The sequence below is a fragment of the Monodon monoceros genome, unplaced genomic scaffold (genome assembly GCF_005190385.1).
Source record: "Monodon monoceros isolate NGI ecotype Baffin Bay Population unplaced genomic scaffold, NGI_Narwhal_1 Super_Scaffold_12, whole genome shotgun sequence".
NCBI classification, from domain to species: domain Eukaryota; kingdom Metazoa; phylum Chordata; class Mammalia; order Artiodactyla; family Monodontidae; genus Monodon; species Monodon monoceros.
In genome coordinates this window covers 169,125,611-169,140,305 of record NW_021703768.1, presented here as the reverse complement: position 1 = coordinate 169,140,305, position 14,695 = coordinate 169,125,611, and the positions used below count along the sequence as shown (strand labels likewise).

The 14,695-nt window shown below is 50.6% G+C and overlaps 1 protein-coding gene across 1 annotated transcript; it reads left to right on the top strand.

Annotated features, from left to right (window-relative positions):
• The first annotated feature begins 2,845 nt into the window (after positions 1 to 2,845).
• LOC114892387 (docosahexaenoic acid omega-hydroxylase CYP4F3-like) lies at positions 2,846 to 12,321 on the top strand. The gene is given in 8 exon segments (XM_029217236.1): positions 2,846 to 3,232; positions 8,315 to 8,459; positions 9,065 to 9,118; positions 9,211 to 9,338; positions 10,267 to 10,388; positions 11,244 to 11,514; positions 11,856 to 11,922; positions 12,188 to 12,321. Coding segments are annotated over 8 exon segments (1,119 nt in total). The 5' UTR covers positions 2,846 to 3,034.
• The last annotated feature ends 2,374 nt before the right edge of the window (positions 12,322 to 14,695 follow it).

Below are 14,695 nucleotides of genomic sequence, written 5' to 3'. Positions count from 1 at the left end.
AATGTTGGACCAAATTTTGTCACCTTAGCTGTTTCTCCCAAGGACTCAGCAACTGCAGACACAGTGTGGGTGTTGAAAGAACAAGGACAGGCTTGCTTGTGCCTACTTCTGGGCACTTCACCCTGTGACCATGGGGCCCTTTCAACCACACTGTCCACTCCCCCTCTTCAGTTGGGTCCCTCTCAAAGGTCACCTCCTCCTGGAAGCCCTCATGTCCCTGTCACTGTCTGGTACATTCTTGATCATTTATCTGATCATCGCCCTTCTCTCCCTTAGAGGATCCCCTTGACAGAAGAGACGATGTCTGCTGTGCTTACTGCTGCATCCTAGCATCTAGAATTGTGCCTGGAACATAGTAGATGCTCAATAAACACATAGCCACACAGACCTGGCAAGTACAGATTTTTCTCCTCATTTTACAAATGAAAAGACTGAGGGAACAGACAGGGTAAATTTTCCTAAGATACCTTGCAGAGCCTGACTCAGGTCTCTTAAAGCAGTGACTCTCAAACTTTAACAAGCACAAGAATCTCTGGGATCTGGTTAAAACATAAAATCTGATTCGGAGGTATAATCCTGCAGCAATGATCTGTCACTTTGTAATGAACAGCCCCCAAAACTTAGTGACTTAAAACAGTAACTATTTTCTCTTATGATTCTGCATGTCGACTGAGCTCAGATGGATGGTTCTTTTGTACCATGTGATGTCACCCAGGGCTGTGGTCATCTGGAGGCTCAGCTGTGCTGGACCATCCAGGTGGCTCCCTCACGTGGGTGGCAATTGACACTAGCTGTTGGCTGAGAGATCAGCTGGGGCTGTTGATCAGAGCTTTTCCATGGGGCTTGGGCTTCCTTATCACATGGCGACTGGGTTCCAAGGGGAAGTGTTTGAAGAGCAAATGTAAACTTAAGCTACCAGTCCTCCTCGAGGCCCATAACTAGCATGGCACCACCTGACCACACAATGTTAGTTAAGCAGTAACAGGCCAGTCGAGATTCAAGGAGAAGAGAAATAAACTCCTCCTCTTATTGGGGACAACGGCAGAAAATTGCAGCCATCACCTTTGCGGGTTGGAGCCCGAAGTTCTGCATCTCCTAGATGCTGCTGGTAAAACCAATGCTGCTGGTCTGAGGACCACATTTTGAGGAGCCAGTTCTTAGTGTTCATGGCTATAAAGGTCCCTTTCTTCCCTAAACAGTTAATGAGCGCCCATCATATGCCAGGATTCACTTTCACTAGTGTTGTCTTGTTGAATTACTTCTCCGTGTGGCTGGAGGGAGTTATTGCACCTCTCTGGACCTCTGTTTCTTCTTCTTTCCCTCTGCTTCTCCCGACCTCTATCTGACTAGCCCTGCTGCCTCTCACCTACCTAGCCCTGCCCCTGGCTCTTCTCTGGATGGACCTGTCAGCAGGTGGATCCAACTCAGCAGAGGAGGGAAAGAATCTAGGGCAGCGCACCCAAACTTGCTGAGGGCCCCAGGATTAGCCACCTGAAGCCAGATTGGGTAGGCCTGGAGGGAATGTGGGGTGGTGGTGGTGGTGGTGGTGGTGGTGGTGACATTTGGGCATTTTCCCCAACATTGTATTTGTTGCAGGAAGACTGTCTGTCCAAATCCTCTCATTCAGCAGCTCCATCCTTCAAACTCACCCTCATCTTGGAGCCTGACCATGAGGAGACCTCATGGGGGCTGAGACCACTTTACAGGGAAATTTGGGAGCACGATCTGGATGTGATGTGTTCCCTTTAATGCTGCCATCCCATTTCCCAGGTGGGAAGGCTGAGCCCGGAGAGGGTCGGCACAGCCCACAGTCACAGTGAGGATGCTCACTCAGGATCTCCCAGCTCTGCCCTCCCCTGTATGGACCCTGTTCTCTCTCTTGGCCCCTTGCAGCCTTACCCCTCGTGCCTCCAGTTGCCCTCTTCTGATGGGACCCTTTATCCCCTGAATCTGATGCAGGTAATCCCCAGCCAGGCTGGTTTCTCTCTTCCTGCTTCAGCAGTCATGTCTCGACCTAGGCCCTGGGCTGCTTGGAGGAAGGACTTGAACACCTTCCAGGCTGTGTGCCCCGGAGGGCAGAGGCTTCACGCCTCTGAACTTCCCAGTTCTGTGCTGAGAGATGGTGCATGACGTCTTCCCGGCCCACGCATGGAGAGGAGCCCTGGAGATGTTTGGGGACAAGACTGGGCAAGGCCCTGCTCACCTGGCACCTGAACATTCATGATTTTACTTGTCGCACCCTGGCCTTGGAAGGGCAGGGCTGGCTGTAAACTTGGGGGCTCAGGGTCACCTTTGCCCATCCCCGAACAAACCCATGTGGGAGGTGCTGAGTCCTGAGAGTGCAGTGTCTGCGCCGTGTGACCCTGAGCTGGTTCCTCTCTGGCCTGCAGCCTCGGGTTTTAAGTCTTGGGCAGACGCCAGGCGAGGAGGATGCAGCCAGGCGTGCAGGGATTGGCTGACTCGGCCAAGCCCAGCCTCCCTCAGTTCAGAGGTCGGACCAGGGAAAAGGCCTCCCAGGAGGAGGGCAGAAGAAGTTGTGATGGACAAGCTGCTCTGACAGAAGGTGCCAGGCTAGTGTTGGCGGGGCTGAGGATTCTGGCCTGGGGCAGGAAGTGTATGCTACCCTAGACAGGGTGGCTCCCGGGAGAGAGCCGGCCCCAGGGATGATGGTTTCCTCGTAACTGGAGCCCCTGACCACCTTCCATTGATTCACCACTGATTCAGTTTGGGCATTTCTTCATTCGTCTCTTCCTTCCTTTCTTTCTTTCCTCCTTTCTTTCTTTCTTCCTTTTGTTCTTTCTTTCTCTTCTCTCCCTCTCCCCCTCCCCTCCCTCCCCCTCTGGGTCTCCCTCCCCTCTCCCAGACCTTGTCTGCCTTCTCTGAGCCCTTCTTGCCCTGTCCCCAGCACTCAGCATCCCTGCCCCTCTCTCCCTTGCTCCTGTCCCTCTATTTGTCTCTGCCTCACAGCTCACCATCATCGGCCCCCGTTCCTTCATCCTCAGGAGCTCACCCTCCACCGCGTCTGCCCCACAGGATGCTGCAGCTGAGCCTGTCCTGGCTGGGACTCGGGTCCTTGGCAGCCTCCCCGTGGCTACTCCTGCTGCTGGTCGGGGCCTCCAGGCTCCTGGCCTGCAACCTGGCCTTGACCTACACCTGCTACAGCAATTCTCGCCGCCCCCAATGTTTCCCGCAGCCCCCAAAACGGAACTGGTTTTGGGGTCACCTGGGCCTGGTGAGTGTGGATAGCAGGACGGTCTGGGGGATCAGAGTGGATGGATTTCCTGAGGGTTCAGGAATGGGGCTCAGGGACCTGGGGGTCTGGGATTGGGCTGGGGTCTAGGGTGGTAGAGAAGTGAGGGAGACCTCTTGCCTCACCCCCCCACTGGGTCCAATCCTGTCCTCTCTGTTCGCTCTATGCCCAATGTTCTTACCTTTCCTCACCCCAAGCCTGTTCTGGGTCATGTTCCCGCCTGTCTTCCCCACATTAGTGCACATCTGAGGGGATCCCTGCATGGGCTGCAGAGAGCTGGGTCCCCTGGTGGCCTCACAGTCCCCGCTGCTCATCTTGAGGCCTCCTCAGGGCCACTGTCTGAGGTCTGTTCCCTGGCTGGCACATCTCTGTTGGCCTCAGGCCAGTGTCTGCCCCTCTGTGGGCTTCTGCTTCCCCACAAGAATTAACTAAGACCTCCACCCCATCTTCCCCGCATGGGGGCACAGCTGGGTTGGAGGAGATGTGTGGGCAGTCTCTCCTCCCCTTCCTCAGGCACCTTCATTTTTTCTATCTTGCCTTCCACGCCCAAGACATATCAGTGAGCCCCACTGCCCAGTTTGGATAAAGGTGAACCGCTCCCCCTTTCAGAAGGAATCACTCTGCCCTAATGGCCAAAATTCCTGGGTGGAGGCTTCTGGCCCACTTTCTTAACCTCAGCCCCAGAGGCCCTTCCTCTGTGCTGCATCAGCCTCCTTTTTGCCACAATCCACAATCACACTTAAGATTTTGTCATCACCCATAAAGGCGCCACCTCCAAAGCCATTGATCTGAGGGCTACATTCTCTGACCACAACCCCTCTTCCTTCCATCTTCTTTTTTTTCCTCCTCTCCTGTCCTAGACCCTGCCAGGATGTCCAATCCCCTCTACACCCCAGTTTAATGGCTTCCTTTCCATCCTACTTCCTTGGATACATCTAGCTTAGTTTCTCTTCCTTTGCACATGGGCTGAAGTCTCTTGCCAACTGGGCCTTCCTTCATGGCTCTTTGGAAAAGCTTTGCCTTGTGTGAGCTCAACCCTTCACGTCCTCTGATCTCTTATCCACGGTGATACTAGAGAAGGTCACAAAACAGGTCAGAGGGGTGACATGTACATCCCCACCTGCCTATTTCCAATGGACTTCATTCTGCACAAAACCTCTGGTCTGCTTGAGCTGCTGTCTCCTTGTGCACAGAGATGCTTTTACTCATTGCCTCCCTTTCTCTGCTTGCTCTACCTGCTCCAGTCCGGTCCCCATCTCCATCATGCTCCTGCATGATGGCTGTGACTTCTAGGTCTCCAAATCCCATGGACTCTGTTGGGCCCCATCTCATCCACCTCCCAGCAGCTCTCTGAGCTTGTGGACCACCCTTTCCTCCTGGAACTTCCTTTTCCTCTCGGCTGCTCCTTTGCTCCACCTTTGCATGTGGGAAAGCCCCAGCATCCTAACCCCTTCTCCTTCTTCTCTCTATCCTGAGGCCATCTCCTTACCCAGAGCTCCAACTCCTAAGTGGACCATCAGTTCCCTCCATAAGTGAATTCCAAGTTCACTTCTCTCCTGAGCCCAAGGTTATGCATCCAGCTCCTTCCTCCTCTCCTCATGTGGGGGGGTCTTATAAACACTTCATTCCTTGGTCAGAATCTGAACTCATGTCTCCCTCCCCAACCCTGCCCCTGCCCTCAGTCTAGTCCATCCTTCCAGTCGCCCACATCCCATACTTTGTGGCCCCTGAGCCTGCCTGTTCCTCTCACCCATGCATCTGGTCCTAATGTGCTGCCCCCCAAATCTCTCCTCAATGTCACCTCTCTGCATCTTCTGTCACCCATGGCCCCATCCACCATCATCTTTCTCCAGGAAGCCTCTCCCAGCCTACTCTCTGGTCTCTTCATTGCCACTGTTGTACCCTCTTATCCACTCTCTCTTTAGCCCTGGAGAGATTTTTCTGAAATTCAGTTTAGATCATGCCACTTTTTGGCTGAAAACTGTTCACTGACTCCCTATTGCTCTGAAGATAAAGACTAAATGTTTTCTGGATCATCCCGGCTGTCCTCTTCAGCCTTGTGCATGTCATGGTCACTCTGAGCTCCTGTTTTATCTCCTCAATGAACCAAGCCCTTCCCACCGCAGGGCTTTTGCTTGTGTTTCTCTTTTGCCTGGAAGCACTTTCCTTCCTGCGGTTACCCAGTGGATTCCTCCTTATCCATTTTCGGCTCAAATATAATTACCTTCTCTAAGCCTCCCTTGACCCCCACCGCCCCCAGACCCTGGCCTATGGCTTAGCCCTGCTCATGCTTAAATAGTTAATTGTTCAATTATTTGTTTATTATCCATCTCTCCCACTAGATGGTAGTTCTGGGGACAGACACGATATCTACAGTGACCCAGCCCAGGGGCTGACATACAGAAGGCATTTAACAAATGTTTGATAATGTTGTGGTGGAGGCCTGGGTAACTTGCCGTCACTTCCCTTTGTTATCCAAGGCCAAAGGCACGAGCGTCCAGCTCCTCTCCTCTCCTCCCCCAGACCAGCTCATCACAGAACGGTATGTCCCAAGCTCATCGTAAAGTTTGCCTGAGATCATGGGTCTTGGGATGTTCTCAGAGAGCCCTGGAGGCAGCGGGAATGTTACAAAGTTACCACAGTTCTGATTCTCCCTCCAAGGGCTTGACTGTAGAGGTTGGTCTCAATCGCTCTTCTCTCCTACAATCTCTCTTCCTGTGTGACCTTGGCTGAGTCCCTCTCTCTCTTTGGACTGATCTCATCAAGTGCCTCAGGGTCCTCAGGGAGGAGGGAGCAGGGTACAAAGGTGAAAAAGACTTATGTTCACCTACCTGGAACGCCCGGGGGCTTGGATGGGGTGTCCTGAAGGACGGGAAAGGATGCCTCACCAGAAACCAACCCTCCCTTCTTCCCCTTTTGGGGGATATGGCCTCAGCTTCATTTGTAATTGACATGACTTATGGGAGTGTCCACGGGTTCAGGAGAGATAGATAGATAGCTAGGATGTAGTACTATGAGAAATGGATAGATAGACAGGATGTGCTAGATAGATAGATAGATAGATAGATAGATAGATAGGTAGGTAGACAGGATGCACTATGCACAAAGCCTCACCAACAGAAGGGGCTCATAGGTGAGAGGGACTGTCCTGATTGATGGGCAGAGTTCACGTGTGTCCCTTGGGGTCTGCCAGGGCTGGAAGGTCCCAGGACTGTAGACCCTTTACCATGTAGAGAACCGAAGGCTATGCGGATGGGCCAGAACATGAAAGGATGTGGGACCAAAACCCAGGAACAAGTCCTGAGGCTACCTGGCTACCCACAAACCTTTTCCATGGGGATCACCTCCTGTGGCCGCCCCTGGGGCTGGAACCACTCCCAAGATGAGAAAACTCCATTTTCTCGAGCTAAAGTCATCCTCCCTGTGGGCAGAAAGCGTGTCTTCTCCCTGTGCCCTGGGATACATCATTGGGACTTGAAGAGGCTCCAGTACCCTCCCCCAGAGTGAAGGAGCGAGAACAAGCGGAGATTCCCTCCATCTGCGCAGAATCCCACACACTGTCCACTGCAGAGGGTCCTTCTGGAGAGTGATGGCCCTTGCCTTGCTTGCAGGTCCCCCCAGTGGAGTAGGGCTTGAGGGACTTAACTCAGCTGATGGCCACCTGCCCCCAGGGACTTATGATCTGACTGGGCCCCATCATCTTCCTTATCGTTTTCTGCCACCCTGACATTGCCTGGTCTGTTACCAGCACCACAGATGCCCGCCTGGAACACATGGTACTGAGTGCTGTGGAAGCATCCGAGGGCTGTGAGCCCCTCCCTGCCAAGTTTCTGGGAAGCCCCTGCACGTCCCAGCACTCCCCCTGCTCTTGGGCACCCTTGGTCATCGTTTTCTTTCTTTCATTTATTTGCCAACCCCATTCTGGTGTTCTGGACATTGCTTGGGGATTCTTGGGGAGAATCAGCCCCAGGCTTTGCCATGGAGGAACCTCCAACCTTGGGCATACAGGATTAGAGATACCACTAATCCTGTGTGGTCAGGGTGGGTCTGAGGGAGAGACAGGGGCTGGGAGAGCCCAGAGGGGAAGCAAGGCATCTGCTGTTTGGGCACGCTGGAAAGTTTCTTGGAGGAAGAGTTGTTGGAAGTGGGTCTGGAATAATTAATAGGCATTTTTTAAGGGAAGAAGAGAAAGTGTATTCTCTGGATAGGACTAGCTCACTCAAATGCCTGGAGGTGAAAGAGTGAACACTTGGCTTTTGAGCAATGGGGAGGAGTTCAGTGCAGCTAGAGTGATGCAGGTGAGAGGCAGAGAAAAGGTGGAGAGGAGAGTAGGGAGAGCAGGACTTCAAGACCAGGTAGGGACAGGGGATTGATTCTGAGAGTGGTGGGGAGCCATGGAAGGTGTAGAGGTGATGAGAAACAGAGATGGGGAGTTGGAGAGATGGACAGAGAAATAGGGGCAGAGAAAGAGAGAGATACAGAGAAAGAGTGAGGGAGAGAGACAGAGAGAAGGACACAGAGAGAGATACATAAATGGAGCAAAAGAAACATACATATACACAGATACAAACACATCTATCTATCTATCTATCATCTGTCTATCTATTTATCATCTATCTATACATTTTCCATCTATTCATCCATCCATCTTTCTATCCATCCATCTATCCACCCATCATCTAATCATTTCTCTACCGTCCATCCATTCATCTATTATCTATCTATCATCTATCTATCGATTATCCATCCATCCATTATCTCTCCCCACCTCTTTCCCCCACCCTCTTTCTCTCTCTCCACCATCCCTCCTCTCTCTCTTTCTGTCAAAACACAGGGATGAAGAGAGTAAGGGGACAGAGAGAGGTACATAGAGAGACATGAAAAAAAAAAAAGAGAAGCCAACAGAGAGAAGCTGACTTAGTGAGATGGAGAGAAGTATAGATCAATAATCCAGGTAGAAGGGGAGAAGGGGGTGAGTGGGTGTGGTGGGTAGGGGGATGTAGTGAGAAGTTGTAGCTTCTGAGGCCCCCTGCCAGGCCTGGCCTTATTCCCATCCATTCCCAGGTGACGAGCAATGAGGAGGGCATGCGGCTGGTGGAAGATCTGGGCCACTACTTCCGCGAGGTCCACCTTTGGTGGATGGGGCCTTTCTATTCCATCCTGTGGCTTGTCCACCCTAACTTCACTGCCCCCCTGCTCCAGACTACAGGTATCTCTCCCAGGATCCCCCACCCCAGCTTCTCCCCTGCCCCTGCTCCCAGCCCTTCCCACTCCTGGACAGACCAGGTTGAGCAGGGGAATGGGCAGTATCGACAGAGACCTGCTGGGTAACTCTAGGCAGGTCCCTGGCTCTCTCTGGTTGCCAAAGACTTTTTCAGTTTTGAATGGTGGAAACTCAACACTCTTGGTCTACCATGCTGGATGTTCCAGGAGATGTCAGAGAGTGCTGGGGCAAGCGTGGTGTCCTTGGTCCCTGTAAAGGCATTTTGTAGAGCACTGGGCTGTGCTTGGGTGTTTAGCACATGTTAGACATGTAGGAGCCATGTCAAGGCATGCTGGGACATGTTGTGTCATGTTGGGGTGTGTTTAAGCATATAGGGTTGTGTCTTTGGGGTCTGCCTTTGCTCTACTCTGTGCTACAGAGTAGACCTTGTCTGGTCCCCCCCACCTCCCCCTTCCTCCCTGTTCCTCTGTTCATTGTCCCATTCCAAGCTATACTGGGCTTGGAGGAGAAATGTAGACCCCTCCCTGGGAGCCTCCAGACCCCACCAAAAGTCCTTCCCTCCCCCCTCCATGTTCTATCTCTCATGTCAGCCACCATCATACCCAAGGATATGTTTTTCTACATCTTCCTGAGTCCCTGGCTGGGTGAGTAACTGTGAGTGAAGGGGGTGAGGACAACCTTGAGGGCCCAGGGGAAGGTGTCACCCTTGCTCACTCCTCATGGCTGCCTCTGCTAGGGGATAAGCTCCTGCTGAGTGCTGGTGAAAAGTGGAGCCACCATCGATGCCTGCTGACACCTGCCTTCCACTTCGAGATTTTGAAGCCGTATATGAAGATTTTCACCAAGAGTACAGACATCATGCATGTGAGTTTCTTGAACTCCGGGTCCCAGCTGGAGCCTTAGGAAAAGGGGAGTGGGCTTACACACATATGGTCTGGAATCCTGGCTCTGCTGGATGGCTTTGGGGGTCACTGATTTTCCTCTCCAAGCCTCAGTTTCCTCATCTGTAAAATCGGGATAATAATCCCTTCTTAAAGAGTGATCAAGATGATGTAGTGCAATCGTGTTCCTGGCACATAGTAGGTGCTCAGAAGGCTTTAGTTTCTAGTCTGCTTCATGGAAGCTCTGTAAATTCAGGACAGAAATGATGAAGATTGCATAGTAGTTCTTTCTGCATTAGGTACCACCTTAAAACCCATGGACTCGAAAGAATTAGTGTTTATTATTGTTCATGAGATGATGGGTCAGTTGAGTCATTCTTCTCACCCTAGCTGGAATTATTCATGTGTTCGTGATCATGGGTAGGTTCCGAAGACAGCTCTGCTGATCCAGGTTCAGCTTTGGCACATGTCTGGGGCTCGGCTAGCTGTCAGCTGGTTTAGGATGGTCTTGGTGGGACAATGGACTCCTGTATTTGTCTCTCATCTTCCAGTAGGCTAGGCTGGGCTTGACTGCATGGTGGAGGCTGGGCTCCAAGAGAATGAGCAGAAACATGCAGTACCTCTTGAAGCCTGGTCTCAGAACTAGCACATGGTAGTTTCCACCTCCTGTTGACCAAAGCAAGTCCCAGCTCAGCTCAGATTCAAGAGAAACAGGTTCCACCTCCTAATGGAAGAGCTGAAAAATCTCACTGCAAAGAGTGAGGGTAGAGGGAGGGATAAAGAAATGGGGACATTTTTGCAATTGTCCACCACTATGATAATGATGAAGATGATAATGGTAGTTAACAATTATTTAACACTTACTGTATATCAGAAATAGTGGGCCAAGTTCTGCCCTCTTCTCTGTCCAGGCCAAGTGGCAGTGCCTGGCTTCAGAGGGCAGCACTCGTATGGACATGTTTGAACACATCAGCCTCATGACCCTGGACAGTCTGCAGAAATGTGTCTTCAGTTTTGACAGCAATTGCCAGGAGTAAGTCTCAGCCCAGGGCCTGGGAACATGAGCCATAGACCCAAGGGAGTAGATGGGGGAGGGAGGACTGACCAGGGAAATCAGAAGGGCCTTCCTGGAGGAGGTGGGTCAGAGCTGGACATTGAAGGACAGGGAAAGGGAAAGCAAAGGAGCTATCCTTTCAGGTAGGTAGAACTGTTTGATAAAGGCCAGGAGGCTAGGATGAGCAGAACACGTGTAACAGTGAGGAGACGCCTTGGGTATGAGGTTGGAGGAGTGGGCAGAGTTATATCTTAAGGACATTCTGAAGTCAGACAAAGAGGATATGGACTTTACCCTGATGTTTCCAGGAAGCCACAGAAGGTCTTTGACCAGGTGAGAGTTGTGGTCAAAGCTGAGCTTGAACATCTGACTTGAGAGAAGACTGATTGTTGTGTAGACACAGGATGTGAGAAGACCACAGAGGGGAGGAAACTTGAGCTTGGTGGAGAAAATGTGGCAGATTTGGGGGAAACTGAGAAAGAATGGCAGGTCTAGATGTTGTGTGGGAGAGTGGAGAGATGAGCATGATTCCCAAGCTCTGCTCTGAGATCTAGGACATGAGGCAGTTCACAGAGATGGGAGGCAGAGAGAGAAACATGATTGAAGGGCTCTCTTTTCTGGATGGGATGTGGTCCTGGGTTACTGACTGGAAGTGCTCCTGCAGTATGAGATCATGAAGGGAGGCAACAGCTTAAAATATGTGAAGCCTAGAAACCAGGAGCTTCCTCCTATCAGGGTTCCCAAGACTTCCTATCAGGAAACAGTCTCTAAGAACAGATGGCCCACAGATATACAATACTGCTTCTTAAGGCTCTCTCTGGTCTGACCCTGTAGGAAACCCAGTGAATATATTGCTGCCATCTTGGAGCTCAGTGCCCTTGTGATGAAATTGACCGAGTAGATCTTCCTGTACCTGGACCTCCTGTACTACCTCACCCGCGATGTGCAGCACTTCCATAGGGCTTGCGACCTGGTGCACGACTTCACAGAGGCTGTCATCAGGGAGCGGCATTGCACCCTCATTAGTCAGGGTTCCCAAGACTTCCTCAAGGCCAAGGCTAAGGCTGAGACTTTGGACTTCACTGATGTGCTCCTGCTGGCCAGGGTACGCTTCTCTGGGATCTAAATTCAAGAGATAGACTGGACCTTGTTTTCAAATGTCAGGTCAAAGAACTTGGACTTGATCCAGAGAGTGCTAGGGAGTCATAGAGGGTGCTTGAGGAAGGGAGGGACAGGTCAGAGAGAAGTTTTAGATGTGACTGTGTAGAAGGCTGTCTGGAAGGAGTAAACAGGAGGCAGGAGACTAGGGAGGAGTCCTGTGGGGTGGGCTCTGGAGATGAAGAGGGAAGAATCCTGCTTGGATGCTGGAGCTTCAGGGACTATCTCAGGTTAGGCTCAGGTGTCCCCAGAACTGGTGTGATTTGGAGGATCTTGCTTTCTCTCCAGGATGAAGATGGGAAAGAACTGTCAGATGAGGACACCTGAGCTGAGGCTGACACCTTCATGTTTGAAGGTGAGGGTCCCAGTGTGGGACTACAGAATAGGCAGGGGTCTCTTCATCCCAGGGACTTGGCAGCTGGGCCCTGGATCACCCCATCTTGCCCATCCTTCCCATCGTCTTTGTGGGGGGGGGTGGCGGGGGGGGGGGGGGCCGGGGGGGGGGTGGGGGGGGGGGGGGGGGGGGGGGGGGGGGGGGGGGGGGGGGGCTTAACATGGTGCTGTCCACCCTCTGGTGCTGAAGTAGCCCAGAGACCCAAGCCTGTCTGGCTGACCCTCAGGCCATGACACCACAGCCAGTGGCCTCTCTTGGGTCGTGTACAACCTTGCAAAGTACCCAGAATACCAGGAACGCTGCCAGCAGGAGGTGTGAGAGCTCCTGAGGGACCGTGAGCCTAAAGAGATTGAATGGTGAGTGCAGGTCCTCATGGTCTGTTCCTGAACCATTCTCATTGTCTCTGCTCCCCAGCTGGGATAGTGGAAAGATCTTTTTGTTGATTCTGTCATTATTGCTTAGTGGGAATAGGAGCAGAGCCCAGAGGCAGGGTCTGATACCCAGTCTGAATAGCAGGTGAAAGTTTGTAGTCTTTTGGGACACAAAGATCTGAGTGTTCACATTAATGCCCCACTAACTTGCTATGTGACTTTAATAAAACCAATTCCCTTATCCGAATACCATTTTTCTCCTCTATAAATTGGGGGTGGGGTGGGGAATCTCTCCCCTACAGTGCTACTTGGAGTATTCTGACAATATGTGTAGAACAGATGCCACCCAATACATGTTCAGTATATGAAATTCTTTTCCCCTCTCTTGCTTTTCTGCCTTTGATCTTCCCCCAAAGACCTTCATTTCCCTTAATTTTTGCTCTTTTCTCTAATTCCCACTTAATAGTCTATTCCAGGGATTCCAAAGAGATCTTTGGGGGTAAAAAAGTCATCCATCTTTTTGTTCAGTAAACATGTCTACACCGCCTGCCCTTACCCAACTCAGTGTCTAGTCCCATTGGAGTCCTACATGGGCAAGGCTGGGGCACAGAGGAAAGGAGATGAGGCTTGCTAGTAAAAAAGTGAATATGAATTCACCACTCTGGGTGTGTGTAGTGGACAGTGCCAAAGCCAAGGGGATAGCTTGTGCAAAGACCGGGATGGAAGCATGCAGAAGTGAGCCTGGAATGTTTGGGTGGAAGTAAAGTTGGCTGGATCCTTGTGAAATATACAGTGTGAGGAACCCTCAATAAGGCTGGAGCTAGTAATGGAAGCCCTTCTTGGAATGCTTTGGACACCATGTTAAGAGTTTTCAAAGGTGTCAGTTCAAGTACTTTGGTGAGCCAATATTGGATAAAAGATAAAAATGGGCAGGGATGCTGCCATTAGGGGAGTGTCACATTGGGCAGAAAAGGTCAGGCAGCAGTGGCCCACCGTGCTCAGTCACTGGCTGTGGGCTGCCCAGGAAAGCGTGGACTTGGCTTGAATGCTACAGCAGAGCCCAGAGACCCTATAGCTGGAGGCTATCAGCTAATAGCTCTCCTTGCAGCTGTACAGCAAGTTCTTTCTTGAAGGGAGATCCATGACTGAAGTAGGAGGGCAATGGGGAGCCATGGGAGATGTTTGAGCAGGGGATGGTCAGGTCAGATATGAGTATTAGAAATAACTCTTTGCAGCTACAGGGGCAAACTGGAGGGGATGAGCTGCAGTCTGGGGGTCCAGGGGTAGATTCTGGGCCAAGGACTGAAGGATGACGAGGAAGTACTGGGCTGGACAAACATTTTGGAAGTTGTGTCCTCAATTGCAAGGCTTTGCTCAGCACAGCAGTCCTGTGTGGTGGAAAAATGTTTTTGTGCTTTTTAACCAAATTATGCACTTGGTTAAAATCCAAACAGCACGGAGGGGTTTACAATGAATATAAACCTCCCGTCAACTCCCCCCACCAGCTTAACTGAGATATAATTGATGTATAGCATTATGTAAGTTTAAGGTGTACAGCATGATGGTTTGATATACGTATATATTGCAAAATGATTACAATAAGGGTAATTAACACATCCATCACCTCACATAAGCCTCTGTCATATGCCAGCGTCCCAATCCCATCCCTTCCTTCAATGGTTTCCTGTGTCCTTCCAGACGTTGTTCAGTCTATCCCTACATTTATCTGTTCACAGTCTCTCTCACCTTACTCATTCATTCTGTCTTGTCTCTCTACAACCGAGAGTATATACAGAGCATTCAGGCAGGCACATTGACAATATAACTTCAAGATCCTTTCTTTTCTTTTTAAGTTTTGGAAAATTAAATTTGAATTGCAAAGTCAATAATGAGAATAGGTTTGTTTTTTTTTTTGCACAAAATGAAACATCCTGCATAAGATTAAGTTATTACAGTTTAACATAAATACACATACACACACATTTGGTCACTTGTTCTTTTCACTCAGTAATGTGCCTTAGACTCCTTCTCTCTGAGTGCTGCATACCATTGCTTAAGCCAGGCTGCTTCTGCTGGGGACATTTATGTAAACATTTTCAATTAGAACAAATATTGCCAAATTGCCTTTTGGTGTCTCTGTACTGATTTACCCTGCATGGTGTGATAGGACCAGTTGATCCCTATATTCACCTTTTCCATAGTTGTATAGTATTCCACCACATGAATGTACCATAATTTATTTAAACATTCCCTCATCAATGGACATGTGTATAGTTTTCTAGCCTTTTGCTATAATAAACATGACGAAGTGAACATCCATTTTGCTTATATGTGTGGACATGTCTCTAGGACAGATTCCTAGA